Here is a 19,429-nt window from a genome sequence, read left to right on the forward strand (position 1 = left end):
GTTGTAACCTAACAATTCCATAGGCTTGATAGTTGATAGTACTTTCAAATATCTGCGCATGAACGACAAACTTACTGTCACTATCACCGTCACCGTGGAACCTCTGCATGTAACACACACCTTATACACGCAAGCTCCGCCTTTTCCCAACGTCCCACCCTCTCCATATTACTCCGGCTCTCAAGCATGCAGTCATAAGAAAACCTCTTTGTAATAATCAGCGTATCACTTGTCACCTATCTCAAGATTCTACCGGGAGCGTTATGTGATTCACTGGATGCAAATTAAGTGATCAGTGAATCACTTAAAGTCAAGAAGTTGTCCCGTATTGTATTAGGTGCAAATTAATCTGTAATAACCATAGCGCTTCTTCTGAATTAGATAAACTATTTATCAATTATTAAATTAATTAACGCATACCCTAATCGACAGTTTGATTTTGTTCCAGTATTTCGACAATAAGAAAACTTTATTTTTTGTGATCTAATTATTATTGAAGTGCGCCAATTAACTCTCCTCTGCTTACAATGTTTGATATGTAATCCATTCAGAAAGATGGATCAAAATCTAACAACGTTGATGTTTAAACTTGCTTAATACAAAAGAAATATAACATTGCTTAACTCAATGGTAATTGATTTTATGTATTCATTTTAATTTTTTGGCTTGTCTTAGTAATGAAGAAATACCTAACGGTTTATTTATTTTGTAAAAATCGGATAGTGTCGTTTTTCTAATGGCATTTTAATTTTTAAAAAAATTATAAATTCATGATTCCCCGCAGCCCGCACCATATCTTAAAAACAAATAAATTAATGTTAAAGTTATGAAGACTAATTTATACTTATAAAATTTACTGCCAAAATCAGAAAGAATTTGGCAAAATTATACTTTCAAAACTAGTAATAATATTGATATAAACGCTGAATGATTTGGGGGTATTGGTATTAGTATTTGGTAGGGGGAAACAAGTCCGGCAAGTGGGCCTCCTGGTCCTTTTTACCAACCCCTGGCTCTACTAGAGTTGCTGCCACATACTAACTAAGGTCGGTGTGTCAAGATTCATTTTTAAATCTCCTGCTGGAAAATAAATATTAACTGCCCCAAGTGGAAATCGAACCCACAATGTTCGGAACTGAGCGCTCTGGGACCTACTCCCTGACCCGCAAGGCGGTCATGTCCCTTAATGAGATTTGTGGAACCTCAATATTAAATTTAATGATAGAGAGGACAAAGTTGTAAAGTTTATTGCAGTTACCTTAAGCTATAATATAATAAGCTTCTAATCCTATATCAAAAGAGATATTAGTTAGATGAAACCATGCATTTTCTACTTCTTTGAAATCACCAATCTTTCATTGATTTGTTCTTTTGCATCACAACTATTAAAAAATGCTCGGTAGCGGCAACAAGACTATTCTCACAATTCCTGCACATGGAGAAATTAATCAATTTTTAACATAGTACATGATGATAGGTCTCTGCACAACAAACATACAAAATTTCAACTCTTAGTATTCAACTTCAGACAATTTCATAATGAACAGGACATTAGATATAGGCTAATAATAAAATTTAATTGAGATTTTCTAGATTTCATTTTACAAACCGACATTGAAGAATCTAGAAACACAGTTTAATTAATTAATTGGCATATCTTTTGTTTTATATATTTTCTTTAGTTATTTTTGTTTATTTAAATTATACTTACTGGTCCTTAACTTTCTCTTTTCATAGTAATTTTCTGATGGTCACTGTTTTCATATTTTCTTAATTGACACAATTTACAGTATAACTTTATTATGTAAGGTAAAAATACAATATATAATACATATAGTGTTCCTAATCTTAATAGGCGCATTACATGTATTACCCAACTTGCTCTCGCATTTGGGGTTACCATAGAAGATAAATAAATAGCTGTACATTATTCAGAAATTTAGTTCTCTTTGTCTGTTAGTGGAGTCTTCTACACTTTTTATATAAGAATGAATTTATTCTTTGAAAAAAATTATATAGAAGCCGAGTTGAATATTTAAATTAAACTAAATTGCAAGGATTCATAATATATCTATATTATTCATACTTATAGTTAGGACACAATTTGATAATTTTTTTTTTTTGTTTTAGCTCAGGATTCATAGTAACTCATAGTATAATTGCATTGCCTACTACTCTTATTCACCTTTTTTTTATCACCTCTTAGCTATAATCTATTGATAAAAGATTATATCTAATCACAATTAGATAAGCTATATTGAGAGGCTTATGATTCATTTACTCCATAAACACCCCATTATTTCTAATAATTTTCTTTGCAATGGGGAATGTAAATACTTTTTTTATTACATTTTTCGTCATAACTTTGTCAAGAAATCTATCATTCTGCTTTGAGCCACTCAAAAAAGGTAATAATACAAGCTAATTGCCACAAAAGATTTTCAATTTTTCTATTTGTTCACCTCTGATATATTTCAGATCCGAATCACAATCGTTGCACTAGTGACTTCAATTGTACAACTCATGCCTATTGCCATCCCAGTGGAATTTGCCAATGCAAAGCTAACTATGTCCCCGATCGTGTGCCAAATATACCCGGAAAGAAAGCTTATCATACTGTGTGCCTTAGAGGTTCTAAATAATCATTTTTATGTAATGTTACGATTACTCTGTCTTTTTTCTAAATATATTACTAACTGCAAGCTTGTTGATTATAGAAGCATTGTTCATTGGTGATCACTGTAAAAAGGATATTCAATGTAAAACGATACTTGGCCTTCACTCCAAGTGTTTTTTTAGTGGTTCAAATAATCAACTTGGTAGTTGCCAGTGCACAAAAGAAGCACACTATAAAGATGGAACATGCCATAAAACATCTTGTAAGTTTATTTATATAAACTTGCTTTATGCCTTATTTTTATTGAAATAAATGCTTATGCTTTATTTGTATGGAAATGCATATGTGTAATATTTCTAATCAGTACTAGGAGTATAAGTCACATTTGCATGATTTTTTTTTGCACCTGATAGTGCAACATGACTAATTCTGAAAGGCTCAATGCTGAACAATAAAAAAAAAAAAAAAGATAGTGACCACTGACTTGTACTTTTGCTAATCATGTTTTTAGAGATATTCAAATGATAGGCACGATTTCAAAAATGAAAACTAGAAATCTAGAAAATATGACTTATACTCCTTATATTTATCATAATCGATTCCAAAAAGAAAAGTCTTGTTTGACAATAAGTTGGAACATTGTGGGTTCAATTCCCACCTTTGTCAGTCAGTATTCATTTCGAAATGGCTTTGTGGTAGAGGAGTAAATCATTAGGAAAAGACATAATTATACCATATTCTTAAACATTAGACTAACAGATCTCAGATTAGATAAACAGACCAGTTTATTACACCTGGAAATTTGTAAAATGGGCCTTTTTTTGTTTTTCATATTTATATTTTTTATTATAAAGAAAAATGATGAAAATGAAAGCATGTGGTATCTGAAAGTTATAGCTGGAGTTGTGATGTCTACTAACATTCTTTTATTCAAATCTATAAGAAGTGGATCCTAGCTGATAATTACTAAAGGATTTGATTAAGTTTGTTTTGATTGTTGAAATTACTGGAAAACAGCAATACAATTGTGGGAGCAATTCCAACATCAATGGGATGTTCTAACCTCTGCCCAGGAGTTCTGAGAATCTGCTGTGGAAGAAACCTGTAACAAAAAAACCTTTAATCACTTGATAGTGTGCATACATTACTATTTATATACCTTAATTTGAGCAAGAGGTGGCTCTAAAGAATATTGAGGGTAGTAAAATTTTAATTAGTTATTTATTTCCATTTTGTGCCTTGTAGAAGAAGATATCATTTTCTGTATAATACAAAAAAAAAATCTTTAATAAAAACTATATTTTGGAATAAGTATTGAATGTACTTTATGTTATCCAAATCTTTGAATTCCTATTTTGTAGTTTTTAGTGAAAAGAAAGATGATTCCTACATTTAGGAATTATTTGATTTGGTTTAACTCGATTGATAACCTGTGTAAAGTTTGCTCTTTAAATTAAATTAAATGATCTAAATAGTTTCATGCTTTGGTTTTTTAGTAATTGGAGAAAGATGTGAAGTCAATGGTAACTGTTATACAAGATCAATGGATATAAATGCTTATTGTGCCAGTGCTCAGTGCATTTGCCCACCGAAGTACTGCCCAACCGTTGATCTAAAAGATTGTCAACCTTGTTCAGGTAAAAAATAACGATGACTATTTCTAATACTTCAATTCATTAGAGGTATTGATTTCTTTTTTGCAATGATTTTGGTTGTTATTAATCAACTATTATTTTTCTATTAAATTTTAATAATTTTATGACTAATCATGATTTCTAAAAATTAAATAAAAAATTAGCCCAATATAATGATTTTAACTTCTAGTGTGAGCATTATTTGTGACAAAATTTAGTAATAAGCCTCTCATATGTTTTTTGATGATGAATTGACTAAAATGTAGTTTTTCCTATTTTAACATAATTTTATGGCACAGCATGAAAACTTTAGATTCTAAGATGTGGTATTAATTACTTTGTTGATTCTATTAACCATAAGTCTTTTTCAAAGTTTTATTTATTGTTTTTCTTTATCCTGCTCAGAATATTTTTGAGTTTACAGAACTTATAAATTTTTTATTTCCAGAATTAGGTGGCCGTTGTCTCGATGATGCAGGATGTACCAATAATGAAAATTCAGGATGTATACATGGATTTTGTAGATGTAAACAACAATTTGTCACTGGGAAGAATAATATCTGTTTGCCATGTATGCTGTATTCTATTTAGAAGTAAATTAAAGTCAAAATTTATTCAAATAATTATAACTTTTTTTTTTCATTTTAAATAAAAAGTGGCAGACAAATTGGAAGATGACTGTGAGGTGGATGACCAATGTTCAGTTTCTTTGCAAAATACTAGATGTGATGGAGAAAAACATGTTTGTGTCTGTGACAATGATTCACACTTTGTAGATGGCAAATGCTGGAAAACAGTACGTAAGTAATTAAAACCTGAATTATTTAGGAGTCAATTTCTATAAGTAATCCTATACAATTTCTCAGTAACTTAAATAATTAAATTTTTTGTTTTAATCTTGACAGCCATCTTTACCATCTTCTTGATAATCACTAATGTCAACTATTTATTACATAAATGATTCTTTTAGTAGTATATGCTTAGTTTATTTACAACCGATTGTGGGTAATATATTCCCAATCTTAACCTTCATCAGGGCAGTGAGTCATCACATTTTTGGGAGCGCCCTCTTAATTAAAAAATATTGTAAATCATCATTATATGGGATGTTGGTTAAGGACATTATTAAGGACAAACTATGTAGAAGATGTTTGCAGCATTGGTTATCTTATCAGTTTCTGGTTAGAAATGATATTTTTTTCTGTTTGTATGATTACTCTCACTTGTATAAAGGATATGGACAAGATAAAAAAATAAATAACAATTTTCCAAAAAAAAATAAGCTTTTAGTATTTTTAACTCTTTTCTTTTACACTTATCCAATAATAATTATTGTTGACTATCTGAGAACCCAATTACCTAAATTCATTATATGAGTCAGGAAGTATCCATTTGTGTTGTATCTCTGCTAACACTTTGTCTTCTTACCATAAACATTTTTTTACATACATACATTTTCTTCTTCTAAATTTCATCTTCAATACAACACAAACATATCTCATAACAATATATTTCCTTGTAAGTTGTTATTTAATGGAATACAAACTAAATGAACAAAATATCATAATGAATCCTTTAGATGTTATACAGTTAATAACTACTATTAATAATCTAGCAATACAAAGACTAAAATAAGTCGAAAATCTAACTTTTGAGAAAATGAATTTGAAAGACTTTGTTGTTATGTAATAACACATTTTTCCTGCTAACAAATTAAACTTCTAATAGCAGTCTATTAATGGATAATATATAATTGTCTATTAGTAGATTATTATTAGTAGTGTATCAGTAAATTACTAATTATAATCTATTAGCAGATTACTATTATTGGTAGTTTGATTGTAAAGCAAGTAAAAATGAGTTTTAATTTTAAAACTAGTTCTTTGAATTACATTATATTATTAGTAATTATATAATAATTAATATATATAATATTATATAACATTAGTTATATATTTTTTAAGTATTTAGTATTTCATTGAGGGTACGATATGTGGCAGGTAGGTTTTTTATTTGATGAGGTTTCACTTGAATATGCTAAAAACTTTAGTATATTAGTAAACTACTAATAGACTATAGTAGAAGTCTATTTGTTATCTTAAGTTTATTAATATCATTCGGTCATATTTTTACATTAAAAAAAAGTATTAAAAATAATTTGTTTCTCAGGGTTCCTTGAGCCATGCCAATATAATCCTGAATGTATAATTGAGAAAGGACCCCAAAATGGAATTACCTGTAAAGAAGGTTTATGCCAGTGTAAAGATGGATTTGTTATGGAGGAGCAAAGTTACTGTTTAAAAGGTGATTTCTTAATAATCCTCATAATTTAAATAAAAATGGATATGTCAATGAAAAAGATTTCAAACAAAAATGTCCTGATAAAAGCACAAAAAACCTATGTAAAGAAACTAATATTTTACTTGTGAATGTTTATTATTAAGTTTGATAAGTAAATATCCCAAATCAACCTAAACAGTAACAATGATTTCTTATTTTTTGATGTTGGTGCCAAACCGCACCACAACTCTTAAGCTACTGTAAATTTTCTGTTTATTTACTGTTTTTTGTCTAAAATTAATATTTGTTTTAACCAGTATGTCAATTGACCAGATCTACTGCAGAATTCTAGGGATTCAAGGTATAAGGTAAAGTTAAGGGTGGTATGAGATTTAATAGTGGTCCAGCTATTCTCTTTAATATGAAGAACTGTTTAATAGGGATGTGAGTAAAATGGCTTTTTTAAACATAAGAAGTTAAATTGTAGGAAGATAGTCCGATTGGCGGTCAATTAAGGTACCAAAATAGTAGAAAAAATATTTATTGTTAATCAATGTTTCACCCCACTTTGCAGGGCTGTCTTGATTCAAACAAGGATGACAACTAATACAACAGTCTAAACAAGGACTTTACTTGTCATCCTTGTTTCAATCAAGACAGCCCTGCAAAGTGGGGTGAAATTTTGGTTAACAATCAATAGTTTTTCCTACTATTTTGGTACCTTTATTGACCACCACACAGATTATCTTCCTTTCATCTACTTCATATGGCAAACTATCTTCTTCCAAAAGAAGCCAAGATAAAATTATCTGAGATTTGGAAGGATTATTTTGGGTTATCATCGCTAAGAATTTGAAGAGGAGAAGGATTTGACTGAATTTAGAAGAAGGAGCAGAGGGGGCTTTCAGTTTTAAGGATTTTAGGGATCCTGTTTAAGTATAATTCAATAATAGAATATGAGGTTGAAGTAGGTTTAGTAGTTAATTTAATTGGTTTTAAGGAGGTTTTTAAGAAGTTTGTTAAAGTGGGATAAAAAGAAAGTGCATAGGATCACAGGTGGTCGGTCAGTAATTGGTATGGTCAAATAGGAGTTGTTGAATTTTGTCACGTCAGTTTTGTCCATGACAACAGAATTACTCATAGTGGATTTAGTGATAATAAGATGGTCATTAGATTGAAGGAAGATGTTTGGAAGTAAAATAAGGAAAACGTTTAGACATAACATTATGATAAATCCCCTCCAAAAATCAAAGAAATAAAATTCTAATAACTAATTTTAGCATGCCGCTTACTACTAGCTCTAACAATCTATTGTTTGAATAAATAATGTCTTTCTTTTCATCTACTGTCCACTTAAGATATAATTTTTCCTGTCAAAAAGGTCTAAATCTGTGCCTTTGTCTAATTATTAAAAGGTTTGATTAGTAGAAGTTAAAATTAGTGTAAAGGTTTGATGTTGGGAAAATAAAATTGTCTGCTTATTACAGATGTTCATTTGGTAGAAGTGTCCATTAATATATTCTTACTAATAAATTAAAAATAGTAGAACAATATTAAACATATAAAAATTTAATTGTATATTGAATACTCGTTTTGTATAACAAATTAAAAATTATTCACTATTCACTATTGAATACATTTTTATTTGAGTAGTGTTCTTTGTTAATGACACTTATATTCAGAATGGAAATATTAATAAAAATGGTTTTGCCTCAAATATTGTTCCAATTATTTATTTTTTCAATTACTTAGAGCTTTTATTTAATATTGCAGAAAACGGTACTGAGACTAATACAGGACATAGAATACCACCTGAGATACTTATCTACAGTGGATTACTAATAATCATACAAGTTATTAGTTTTAAATAATTTTAAAATTGTAAGATGATGAAAAAAAACAGTAATGTTTTATAAAACTGTGTGCCTTCATTTTAAAATTTATTTAATCAACTAAAATTCAAGTATAAAAGTGTATTATATATATTTTAATATTGCATTTTGTAAATTTGTATGTACATTTTGTAATGTTTTATGTACATTTTAATACTACCAAGTATTTTATATTGAATGATAATTTTCATTAAAATTAAAAACCAGATCATGTGTTGTAAATTATTATTAATAAATGAGTAATTTATATATGACCAGCACAAGCCACATGAAATAAAGATGTCATTCCTTAACAATGTGATTATTAATTAAGGTCATTAGTCATGATTACCTTTTGTATCTTAATAAGATATTTTTGCCTAGTCATTTATATTAAACTTTATTTTAATTAATATATTTGAAATATTAACACCTTTATTTTATAGTATTGTTATTTTTTATTTATGTATAGTTTAATTTAAACAAATTTAAATTGGTAAATCTTGAGCCATTTTACTGTTATTTGAATGACTTACATGTTCTTTTATTAGTGTTATATAGTTTTTATTTATTATGTTGTTTTAAAATATATTGATATAGATTTGTACCTATGATTGAGCTGTTGAAAATAAAAGTGGTGCTTATAATTCTGTTCTCATCATGCATTTTCATAAAATAAAAAAAAATAGAATGGATCCTTTTTTATTATCCTCTATCAGGTCATTTCAGTTAATTAACCTATTCAACCAGAGTGGAGGAGGGGGTCAAGTTTTCATTATGTGGAGTTGCCTTAACTCCCTCGGCTACAGACAAGTCCTGCCTATATAAACAGATCTATCATTTAATAATTGTGTTGTTACCTTTACAGTGTATATTTAGATACTTTTTCATCAATGCCATCACAATTCACACAAGGAATCATTAAGGGTCACAAAATCTACAAAAATGAATAATATTACAGAAAAAAAAAAAACCATAGCAAAAATAACATTTATATTTTATTCATTCCCATTTGTGCTTTACTACAATTTCCAAATATAAAAAATATAATTTACTTTTCTATTAACTGTTCTATAAGTTATATATGCGCACTTTGCGCCCTTGATCTTTCACATACAGTGTACAATTTAAATAAAACCTTAAAATACCGATGGTAGAAAAAAGGATACCAACCTCAACTAACATTCCATGTACCTATTTTCCTTTTTCCTTTTCTTATGGAGGGTACAAAAAAATATTCTATTAACTGCCAATGAACAAATAAGAATATTTTTTATTAATAAATATATAAAAATAAATAAACTGATTGTATTCATATAATTTTGAAAGGAATCTGTTCACTTTATATGTAACATAAAAAATTAAATTATTATCTTTTCAAAAGTTACATGAATGGTTCAAAACAAAATAATTTGTAAAAACGTTTAATCTTTATTAAAAACATAACAATAATACAAAACAAACATGGGTAAGAAATCTATGATAAAACAAAATTGAAAAAGTTAAATGATAATTATAACTTTCTTAGAAAAAATATTTTTATAAGCTTTATTTACAATTTTAAAAATTTGAATTTACCACATTAAATTTATTAGCATAAAAAAATCTAAATTCTGGGGTATAAGAATAAAATCACCAATAAACATAAATAGAACTTAACCTCTCTGTATTTTATTACAGGAAAAGAGTCAAAGAGGTATGAATTAATAAAATTTTAAGATAAAAATACAAAATCTGAGCATGCAACTTTCTTGCATGTGAAGATAATTAACAGATGGTACACAATGTGTCTGAAAATCACATTTTTTTGTGGGTGAAACAAATCTTATCAAGACTGTTCCTTTTCTTTATATTTAATTACTCCTTTTTCTATCAAATCTGGAACTTCAACAGCAAGCCAAGGTCCCAACTAAAATATCAACTTTTATATTATGTGTATTAACAACTTAATAGTATTAATAACAAATAATAAAACTTACACCAAGAGCCATAGCATGTGCAATACCAAACTTAGGTACATTCTTTCCCCATAGGGGTTTGAAATGATCTGACAAGCAAATTTTACCTCCTCTATACATTTTTGCTGTTTTTCCATCAAGCTCTGGGATTGCTATCTCAGGTGCTGTAACGGGAAATGTGACAGGTATCTAAAAAAAATCAAAAAATTATAAAAACAATAATACAGAAAAACTTACAAAGTTTAAATAAGAATATTATCAATTTAAATAGAACAAAGAAAATAAGAGGATTTAAAATAATAAAGGCACTTGTGGCACTACACTCTCAATTTAACACAAGCTTTGATCGACTAAGATATTAATAATTCAAATTGAAGAGAAATGATAAAAAAAAAAAAACTTTACATTTGTAGAAAAAATACACTAAAGTAATTAGATGCAAAGCACTTAAATGTTATTTACTGAGTATTAAGGTCATGTATGTATGTATGTCAGACAGACTAGTGGACATGCCTCAGTTATATGTCATTGAAAGAAACTCATAAAGAGGAGGATGATGATAACAAAAAAGAGACTTGGAAAAATTTCTTAAGCCAAGGTTTCACTAAACACATCTGTTGTGAAACTTGTCTACGCATGCGCAGGGATAGCAGATAGTACTACCAACTATTTAGCAAGTCCTGATGGTACCACAGAAAATATCAGTTTTCATGATGACAGTGGCGTGGACAGATGTTACTATCACAATTTCTGCTAGCATGAAACCTCTGCTTTTAGAGAAAGCCTTTGTAAATGGTATTAGAGCCACTCTACTAAAAATCAGTTTCATAGAAATATAACTATAACTTTCAAACAAATACAGAAATTTATTTTTTAAAAGTAACGTAATTTATACTAACAGAGTTTATTATGTTGGATCATAAAAGAGATAACATTAGAAATAAAGAAAGTGTAAAAAAAAACAAATTCATAAACAAGTAAACATATACAAGTGTCTATCTTACCAGTATTGAGGTTAAACACTTTTAAATGAAAGACTAATAATAAGTCATCAAATAAAATTAAACTTTTCTTTATATACAATTTTTAAATAATTAACCCTTTCAGTACCAATTGTGAAAAAAAAAGTTAACTTAGAAATCTCTAAATAGAAACTTAGGGATAGAAAATACAAGTTTTTGTATTTTTAGCACGAATGGGTCAGAAAATGGATTTTTGTCCCAGTGGTAGAGTTAAGGTATCCCGATGTGTCCCTGAGGTAGGAGCAAGGTGTCCCAGTGGTATGGGGAAACAATCCCGTTTCCCAAAGTTACTTAACCGAACAGACAATGTGAAGCGTCCACTGGGACATATGGAAAGGGTTACAGGAGTGAAAGGGTAAAGATACCTCAAATAATAATCAACTTAATTCCTAACAGAATAGAATATTTCAAAAATGTATATATTTAAGTTAAAACTTAATTTAAATAAAAGGCAAATACATATCAGGCATAATCAAAGTAATTATATAAAAAATATAAGAAATCAGTAAACGAACAGATGATACTTACATCAAACTCAATGTCAAATTCATATTTCAACAAATTATGGATAAACCAACACTTTCCAAACCACCTAGTGCCTTCTTTATTTGATTCCAACTTGAACCAATCATTATCTGTTTTCTTATTATGTTGAACATACTGCAAGGAACAGAAACAAACATTGTCAAGTACATGAAAGAAAATCAATGAAATGAGGATGGAATTTTACAATAGTATTAAATGTGATCCTTGACTAACAATGAATTAAACTAGACCAAATCAATGAAAAATCAGAGTTATCAGGATACCTGAATGAGTGCAATATATTCCTCTTTTAACCTTTGAGGCCATAATTCTTTGTCTCTAGGCCCAGCTTTGGTTTTCAACAGTGGGATCTTACTTAAAGTTTTCTTTGATTCATCACCCATTATGAGAACCTATTTTACAAAGACATTGTCAAAGAGAAGAAACAAACAGATGGACAAACCACACTTGAACTTCCAACACAACTGCCATTCCCCCCCCTTCAATTTTCATTAGGAACCAGCAGAAGGTTACTCTGCTGGCACCTTTAAAAAAATAAAAAACCTACATTTTTTTTTCGATCTTATTATTTGAATTATTAATAAATAATTACTAATAACAATTCAAAGGTTGTTTACTAACAACATATATTTGTTTCCGAATCTATAAAATAACTTAGAATGTATGGAATGTTAGCAATATTTGTAACCTTCTCTTGACAACTTCTCAAATTTCACTCAGGGTTTGCATTTAAATGTTATTTTCTTTTATCGTTTGACTTTTGATTCAAATGTGATGGTGATTATGGATCAATCATCAAATACCAGTTTTGACACCAGTGATAGTGAAAAACTAAAATATCTCGGAAGTAGAACTGTGTCTGAGTCAGAAGAATGTGTCATTTTTCAACAGTTAGATATTTTTGCTCATGGATTTTCGATTATGGAAGAAATAAGGAGACAAGGAAAACTTTGTGATGTTACCTTAAAAGTATGCTTGACCATTCTCCTGTGGTTGAAGTAGATATTAAATTATTTGTTAATGTTTGTTTTCATCTTAAAGGTTGAAGATCAATCTTTTACTGGTCATCGCTTAGTGCTTGCTGCATCTATCCCTTATTTTCATGCTATGTTTATGCATGATATGGTTGAAAGCAAACAAAGAGATATCACTATACAAGGAATCGATGCTGTGTATGTTTTTTTCATACTTGTTATTTTTTAAAAATGAACATGTGAGGTATCTATATCAGTAGTTGTATACAATATTTTGTAGCATTAAGTTATCAATTAGTATAGTACTGTATAATATTTATATCTCTAAACTGCTGAACTTAGAGTTTCAATGTCTATGCATTTCTTGTTCTTAGAATGAAGCTGTTGATCGATATTTTATTTTGACTTGATTGTAGGAATATTTTCCTTGTAATATTTCTTAAGGTACCCTAAGAATAAAATGTAAATTTTATTATATCTTTTTATTTCCAATTAATAAGGACTTTTCTTTCAAGGAAGGTTTGGATGTATCAGTTTGAATGAACGTTGAGTCAAAAGGAAAAGAATTTTAAGGAGAATTCTCCTGATATAGGGAGTTCAAAACTGTTTTTAAAGAAATAGTACATTTTTTTATTATAAAAATGTTCTGATGTTTTGTTAATGCTTTTCAAATTAAAATTCATGTTTTTAAAACTAAGAAAAAAGATTTGTTACACTAGTTTTCTCAAAATATTTCCCCTAGCTAGTAAATCGCTAAAGCATGGTAATGTAAATATTATGGTCAAACCCTCCATTACTTTGTGTTTTTCATCATTCACAGGAAATCTGTTAATGTATTTCATTAATGGAACAGAACGGTTAGTATTGCCCTTTAAATTGTTATCGCATTTTTACAATTAATATTGTCTTTAAAAAAAATCTCATTAAAGCAATGAGGCTAATAAATCCCGTTTTTTTTTCCATGTTAATATTATATTTCTGCCTTAGGTACCCTTGTAATATTAATAGATGTTTTATTTTTTACTTGATTGAATTTTGTTTATCTGAAAAAATTTCTAATTTCTCGTTTTTTAAATATTATTTATTTTCCCTTCATATAATAACAATTGAACTTTTCCTTCATCCAACTTACTGTATAGGAGTAGTTTTCTACAAGTTATTATTTCATTTTTTCTTATTTACTTATTTTCAGTGCTTTGGGAGCTTTGGTCAACTTTGCGTACAGTGGCAGGGTTACTATTAACACTAACAATGTACAGAGTTTAATGGTAGGTGCTGCATTCTTACAGTTGCCAAGGGTCCGAAATGCTTGTGCTGACTTTTTAAAAAAAAGGTAATAACATACTTTAATTACTTATAGTTTGATGTTGAAAAATATATAAATTGATTACTTTCCTCTTTTCACTAAAAATTTGCTGAAACAGAATTGTACATGATAATTTTCATACTTGTGGAATTGATTTATACATTTTTTTTATTGGTAAAAAAGTGGAAAAATTGTATTTTATTACCTATGACTTTTAATGTTATAACCATGGCTCTTGTTTTTATTTTAATACTTTAGTTATTATTCATAGTATGCTGCATTTGTTGTCAAACCGGAGAAGCACTGGCTATTCATTGGTTCAAGATTTGTCTTTACCTTCAAGGTTTATTGTTAATTTAGTACCATTCATAGTTACATACATCTGATTTTATTTTTAGATTTCATCCGCATAATGTGCTTGGAATACGACAATTTGCTGATACTTTGGGATGCTCGGTTTTAGTGGAAGCAGCAGATAAGTACATGCATCAGTATTTTCATGATGTCTCGCTTTCTGAAGAATACTATACTTTAAATGTCCATGAACTACTGGATATTGTTAAAAGAGATGAACTGCATGTTATTTCTGAAGAACAGGTAAAAATGTCTGAATGAGTTTTTATATGATTATATTCAGTTTAGAATAGTGGTTCCCCACTGGTGGTCTGCAGACCATAAATGGGCTGTAAGAGCCATGGGGTGGTCCACAGTAGTGTTCAGTTACACATATTTTGTGAGAATTTATATTTAGAACTTTTGTATTAAATTATCTTGATATACATATGTTTGCTGAAAGGTTTTAACAGATAAATGTACAATTAATGTACTTAATATATGTACTTTTAACTAAACTAATTTTTAAATGTTTTCCAAGAGAAACCTCTCTTTGTTTCTGGGTAGGAATGGGGGAGGCGTACACGGTCATTTTCTGGCTTAGTGGTCGACAGACTTCTATGAGCTGGGAACCACTGGCTTAAAAGAACTATCCTCATTGTTTACAGTTCTCAATAATATTATTTTTTTATTTGAATCTAATAATAAAATTAATTGAATGAATCAACCTTTCTTATCAAAATTTGTTTTTAAAACCATTATTAAGTGCTATATGCTTTAGACATCTTGTCTTAAGAATTTCAGAATGGCAGCATTTATCAAGCCTTTATATTAATCAATGATGATTTAGGCTTGAATATGCTGGTTAGACTGTGTGGCAAAATACTCTAGAACAAAGAACTGGATGATATTAGCATAAAACTGGAACATGTAGAACCGAAGGAATCTAACACTGGTTATAGTGCTGGATGATGATGATGAGATAGGAAAGAAGGGTCAAAAGTAAGCAGATCTCCTAGGGAAAGGGAAAAGGAACTGATGAAGAGGGATAATTTATTACTTAGGATAAAGAACTCAATTAGACATCAATGATTAGAGGTCTTTCACCTATCATCCATATCTCCCGCCTTTCAATGGCGGGAGATATGGATCTCAGGTAAATCAGACCAACCTTTCAAGGTTTCAAGTCTTTGTTTTCTTTATTGTTTCTTTGGTCAGCTATGCTTAGACAGTGAAACAAAATCAAGTAAAGGAATGAATGAACTAAATAAATCATGAATTAAATTTCATGGAAAAGCTTAATAGCTTATCACATCAATTATTTTGGTAAACAGAATATAATTTCTTTAAAAAATCTTTTTAAGATTTATTAGATTAATCATTACCATTATATATCTTTTTGCTAACTCACTTTTTCCCAAGTATAAAAATATGATTTTCAAATCTTTTCTTCTGATTGTACCTTAATTGGTATCAAAAATATACATTTAATTAAATTTGAAAATTATTACTAATCAACTTTGAGTTGATGCTTGTATGCGCCTCTGACTGGGTTAGAGTTCAAATATTAATACACTTATCACACTTAATTAATTACTAATTTTTATGTGATGTTAAAAATATATGCTGAACCAGTATTTCCCAACTGGGGTTCCGTTAGGCTCTTTCATGGGTTCCACGAAATAATTTAGGAATTCAACTCAACACAGTTTTGAACCTTACCATCTCAGATTTTCTTCAAATTTTGCACAGGTGTTATGTAGGTATCTTTGCCTTTCTTAGCTTTTGCTGAAGAGACGGATCACTTTATTTTTATCAAGTGGTAATATAGGGATTCTGCTGCCAGGCTGGGAACCACTGTACTAAACTAAAAATAACTTACCCAAAAAAGTTCTAAACATACTTTCCAGGATAGACTATAAACAGTTAGGGTGCAAAATTTTTTTCCTGCAATTATTTTTTGAAAAAAAAAAATTAAGCTATCAGTAAATTACCTTTAGTATTTCATATACTGATGCTAAACCCTAAACTTTTATTCAAACTTTATTGAATTAAACTTTCATCTATTATAACAGTTTCTAGGAAAAAAAGGTTATTGTTTTTCTATTAATTGTGATGTTAGATAAATGTTTTTATTTTCCAAACAATCAAGTTAAAAGTTTCTTTTTATTCTTCTGATTTGTATGAAAAATGTATGTGTTAATTATTGTTAGTGCCAATTAACCAATTACATTTTATATTTATATTAGTGGCATCGATATTTTTTTAAGGTACTTATGTGATTTCTCTGGTAGTTGGCCATGACCATTTTAACATCATGGATTCCTTAAGATCTTTTATTCCAAGAGATGATAGATTGTGCCTATGCTAATTTTTTTTCATTGCTTGTAGAATTGTCTTGGTTCTGAGCTATCTTATTATACAAACCAAATAGTAATAAAATATATTGATTTTATTTAAACCCTCTTCATTATTATATAGGTATTTGAAGCTATTATGAGGTGGGTTAAGAAAGATCTTGAGACCCGAAAGTGTGAATTACCAAGACTTCTTGCATCAGTAAGACTGCCTCTATTAACTCCTCATTATTTAGTAGACAGGGTTGCTAAAGAAGAATTAATCAGAGCATCCCATGAATGTCGGTAAGGATTAATTAAGGAGTACTAAATCAATCGAGTCATTGAATACAATTGTAATGAAAGTCAAAATATTATTTTTAAGATATTTAACTATTTAGGAAAAGTTCTCTAAAGTTTTTGTTAAGGAATAACAGTTTCTTGACTGTTGTATTTCATAAAACAGACTAGTTTTAAGAACGAAAACTATTTAATAGGATTTGAAGTTAATGCGCTAATTAATTAATGAATTAAAAAAAAAAGAAATGTGAATTGAAAAGAATGACTTGTAGTTTCAATTGAATTGGCAATAATGTGATATGCCACAATTTTGAAGACAATTACGATTTTGTGTAAAATTCTCCTTTGTTTTTCCATGAAGCTATTAATATGTTAGTTTAACACCTTAATTCTGATTCATTTACCTGGAATATGAACAATATAAAACGGTAAATGGAATCATACAATTTTTCATAATTACTCTATTGAAAAATCTACATTATATTCTGTCTGAGCCATTCTTTTGTAATGTTTTAATTGAGCCAATAGTGACACCTGTCAGAATGCAGACAGTGCTGTAAGTTACTTTTCATTTATTATGAAAAATTGAGTCTTTTGTAAATTTATTTGAGTGATATCTTTGTTCCAGTTCAACTGTATGAAATTTCAAGAAATGTTTATTTTGAGATATGCCTGTAATCTTAGCAATATTGGTAAAATCTATACAGTTCAAAATTGTAATATCTCGAAAGAGTTTTTTGACTTAGATTTTATGACATATGCTTTACTATGCTATGATTCTCTGTTTTACTGTATAGATCTTACCCTTATTGCTAAGATTATATGCATATCTGAAATTTAAATTTTTTGAAATTTCACATAATTTCACATAGTCACTCGAACAGTGATATTTGGGGTAATTATTGGGTGAAATTCCAAAAATAAGTGTTGTGTCCAACTTCTCTGTTGCAGCTCACATATTAATATTAATTTGCTGGATTTATTTTTATTGTGTAATATATGTCATTGACTACTGCTTCATTTATTTTGGTAATATCAAAAAATGAACACTGAATACCATTATTTTAAATTATCATAAACCTCCCATCAATCATTCCTTTTGTCTGTCCGAAATTATGTTGTTTTTCAACAGTTTGAGTTGAAAAAAATGGACCTGTGTAGGCTAAATTCTGCAAGATCGTATTTCTAGCAGTTTTCTAGCCTGCTTACAAGGAAAGAAATGGAAAATTCTCTGATGAAATACACCTTTTATCAAGGACTCATTTAATCCTAGTCACGCAATTTGATTCTCTTTCCTGGTCAAAGTTACAATTTCCTGTCTGAGTCCTATGCTTGTAACTTCATTACTGTTTCTAGCCTGGCAACACTGACAGTTCCCTTCTTTAACTTTTCCCACTGAGTTTGTTGTTTTATTTTCAACCTTAGAGCTGTACTAAGGAAGGTAACTTGTGATTTGTTCTTTCATTCTCCTAATTTTGGAAAAATTACCCATATATTATTATTTAAATACATTTAAAATTTCTTGTATGAATTGAAAAGTGAATTATGTCTCTTTCATTCCCACTAGCATAATTATGAGTCAGTTACATAAAAGAATTAATTTATTGTTAAATAATTCAATACCATAGAAGATCTAAGTAGTAGGTAATTATCTGTATATTTTTGTTTTAAGAGATTTGGTGGATGAGGCAAGGGATTGTCACTTAATGCCTGAACGAAGACCATTACTTCAAAGTTTTAAAACAAGACCTAGATGTTGTAATTACATAATGGGTAATATTTATGCTGTTGGTGGACTTACTAAGTCAGGTATTTGTCAAATAATAAATTTTCCTTGTGGTTTAATTGTTTTCATTAACTCAATTTTTTTTTTATTTGTTTGACTATGGCGACGTTGTGTAAATAGTGATCTATTGTGAAATTAAAAATAAAAGATTATATTCCAAATAGGTGTATAAAACATTTTTATTAATAAAATCATGACAATGTTAATATTTTTGTTTTCTTTTAAGGTGATTCTTTAAGTACAGTGGAAATGTTTGATCCAGTCATTGGAAGATGGAGGATGGCTGAGCCTATGTCTATGCTTCGTTCTAGGGTTGGAGTAGCAGTTATAAAGAATCGATTGTACGCTTTTGGTGGCTATAATGGATCTGAAAGATTGTCTACTGTTGAAGTATTTGATCCACTTAAAAGACATTGGTTTAAAGTATCTCCGATGAATTGTAAGAGAAGGTATATATATATTTATA

General features: G+C 28.9%; 3 protein-coding genes across 8 annotated transcripts in view; 2 read left to right on the forward strand and 1 right to left on the reverse strand.

Annotated features, from left to right (window-relative positions):
* Positions 1-221: 221 nt before the first annotated feature.
* On the forward strand, positions 222-9,097 carry LOC106685375 (prion-like-(Q/N-rich) domain-bearing protein 25). Of its 4 annotated transcripts, none has more exons than XR_010844688.1 (10): positions 222-351; positions 449-630; positions 2,131-2,408; positions 2,479-2,631; positions 2,718-2,879; positions 4,114-4,254; positions 4,700-4,822; positions 4,908-5,047; positions 6,421-6,555; positions 8,305-9,097. XR_010844688.1 is itself a non-coding variant. In XM_014428003.3 (10 exons), exons 3-10 carry the CDS (start codon positions 2,321-2,323, stop codon positions 8,400-8,402), a joined length of 1,044 nt encoding a protein of 347 aa, XP_014283489.1. In that variant the 5' UTR covers positions 224-351; positions 449-630; positions 2,131-2,320; the 3' UTR covers positions 8,403-9,097. The 4 variants fall into 4 exon arrangements, 3 of the variants coding, with proteins under 3 accessions (XP_014283489.1, XP_024215324.1, XP_014283488.1); XM_014428003.3 differs by having other exon boundaries at positions 224-351; positions 4,908-5,051; XM_024359556.2 differs by having other exon boundaries at positions 242-337; positions 4,908-5,051.
* Positions 9,098-9,380: 283 nt separating this feature from the next.
* Ufc1 (Ubiquitin-fold modifier conjugating enzyme 1) lies at positions 9,381-12,402 on the reverse strand. Its single transcript, XM_014428007.3, has 4 exons — positions 12,192-12,402; positions 11,911-12,042; positions 10,382-10,549; positions 9,381-10,311 (listed from the first exon to the last, which is right to left on the reverse strand). The coding sequence occupies exons 1-4, from the start codon at positions 12,309-12,311 to the stop codon at positions 10,231-10,233; spliced, it is 501 nt and encodes a 166-aa protein (XP_014283493.1). The 5' UTR covers positions 12,312-12,402; the 3' UTR covers positions 9,381-10,230.
* A 36-nt stretch (positions 12,403-12,438) lies between these two features.
* The window catches only part of KLHL18 (Kelch like family member 18), a 22,799-nt gene continuing 15,808 nt past the window's right edge, over positions 12,439-19,429 (forward strand). Inside the window, exons 1-7 of one of the 3 annotated variants that reach the window (XM_067051998.1) lie at positions 12,439-12,897; positions 12,970-13,100; positions 14,095-14,235; positions 14,607-14,805; positions 17,023-17,183; positions 18,850-18,986; positions 19,190-19,412. In XM_067051998.1, coding sequence (XP_066908099.1) covers positions 12,703-12,897; positions 12,970-13,100; positions 14,095-14,235; positions 14,607-14,805; positions 17,023-17,183; positions 18,850-18,986; positions 19,190-19,412 — 1,187 coding nt within the window. In that variant the 5' untranslated portion in view covers positions 12,439-12,702. The remainder of the gene's footprint in view (positions 12,898-12,969; positions 13,101-14,094; positions 14,236-14,606; positions 14,806-17,022; positions 17,184-18,849; positions 18,987-19,189; positions 19,413-19,429) is intronic. The other 2 variants (XR_001343835.3, XM_014428005.3) reach the window with 2 other exon arrangements.

Source organism: Halyomorpha halys, unplaced genomic scaffold (assembly GCF_000696795.3).
Source record: "Halyomorpha halys isolate HHAL.00 unplaced genomic scaffold, Hhal_1.1 Scaffold687.1, whole genome shotgun sequence".
Lineage (NCBI taxonomy): Eukaryota > Metazoa > Arthropoda > Insecta > Hemiptera > Pentatomidae > Halyomorpha > Halyomorpha halys.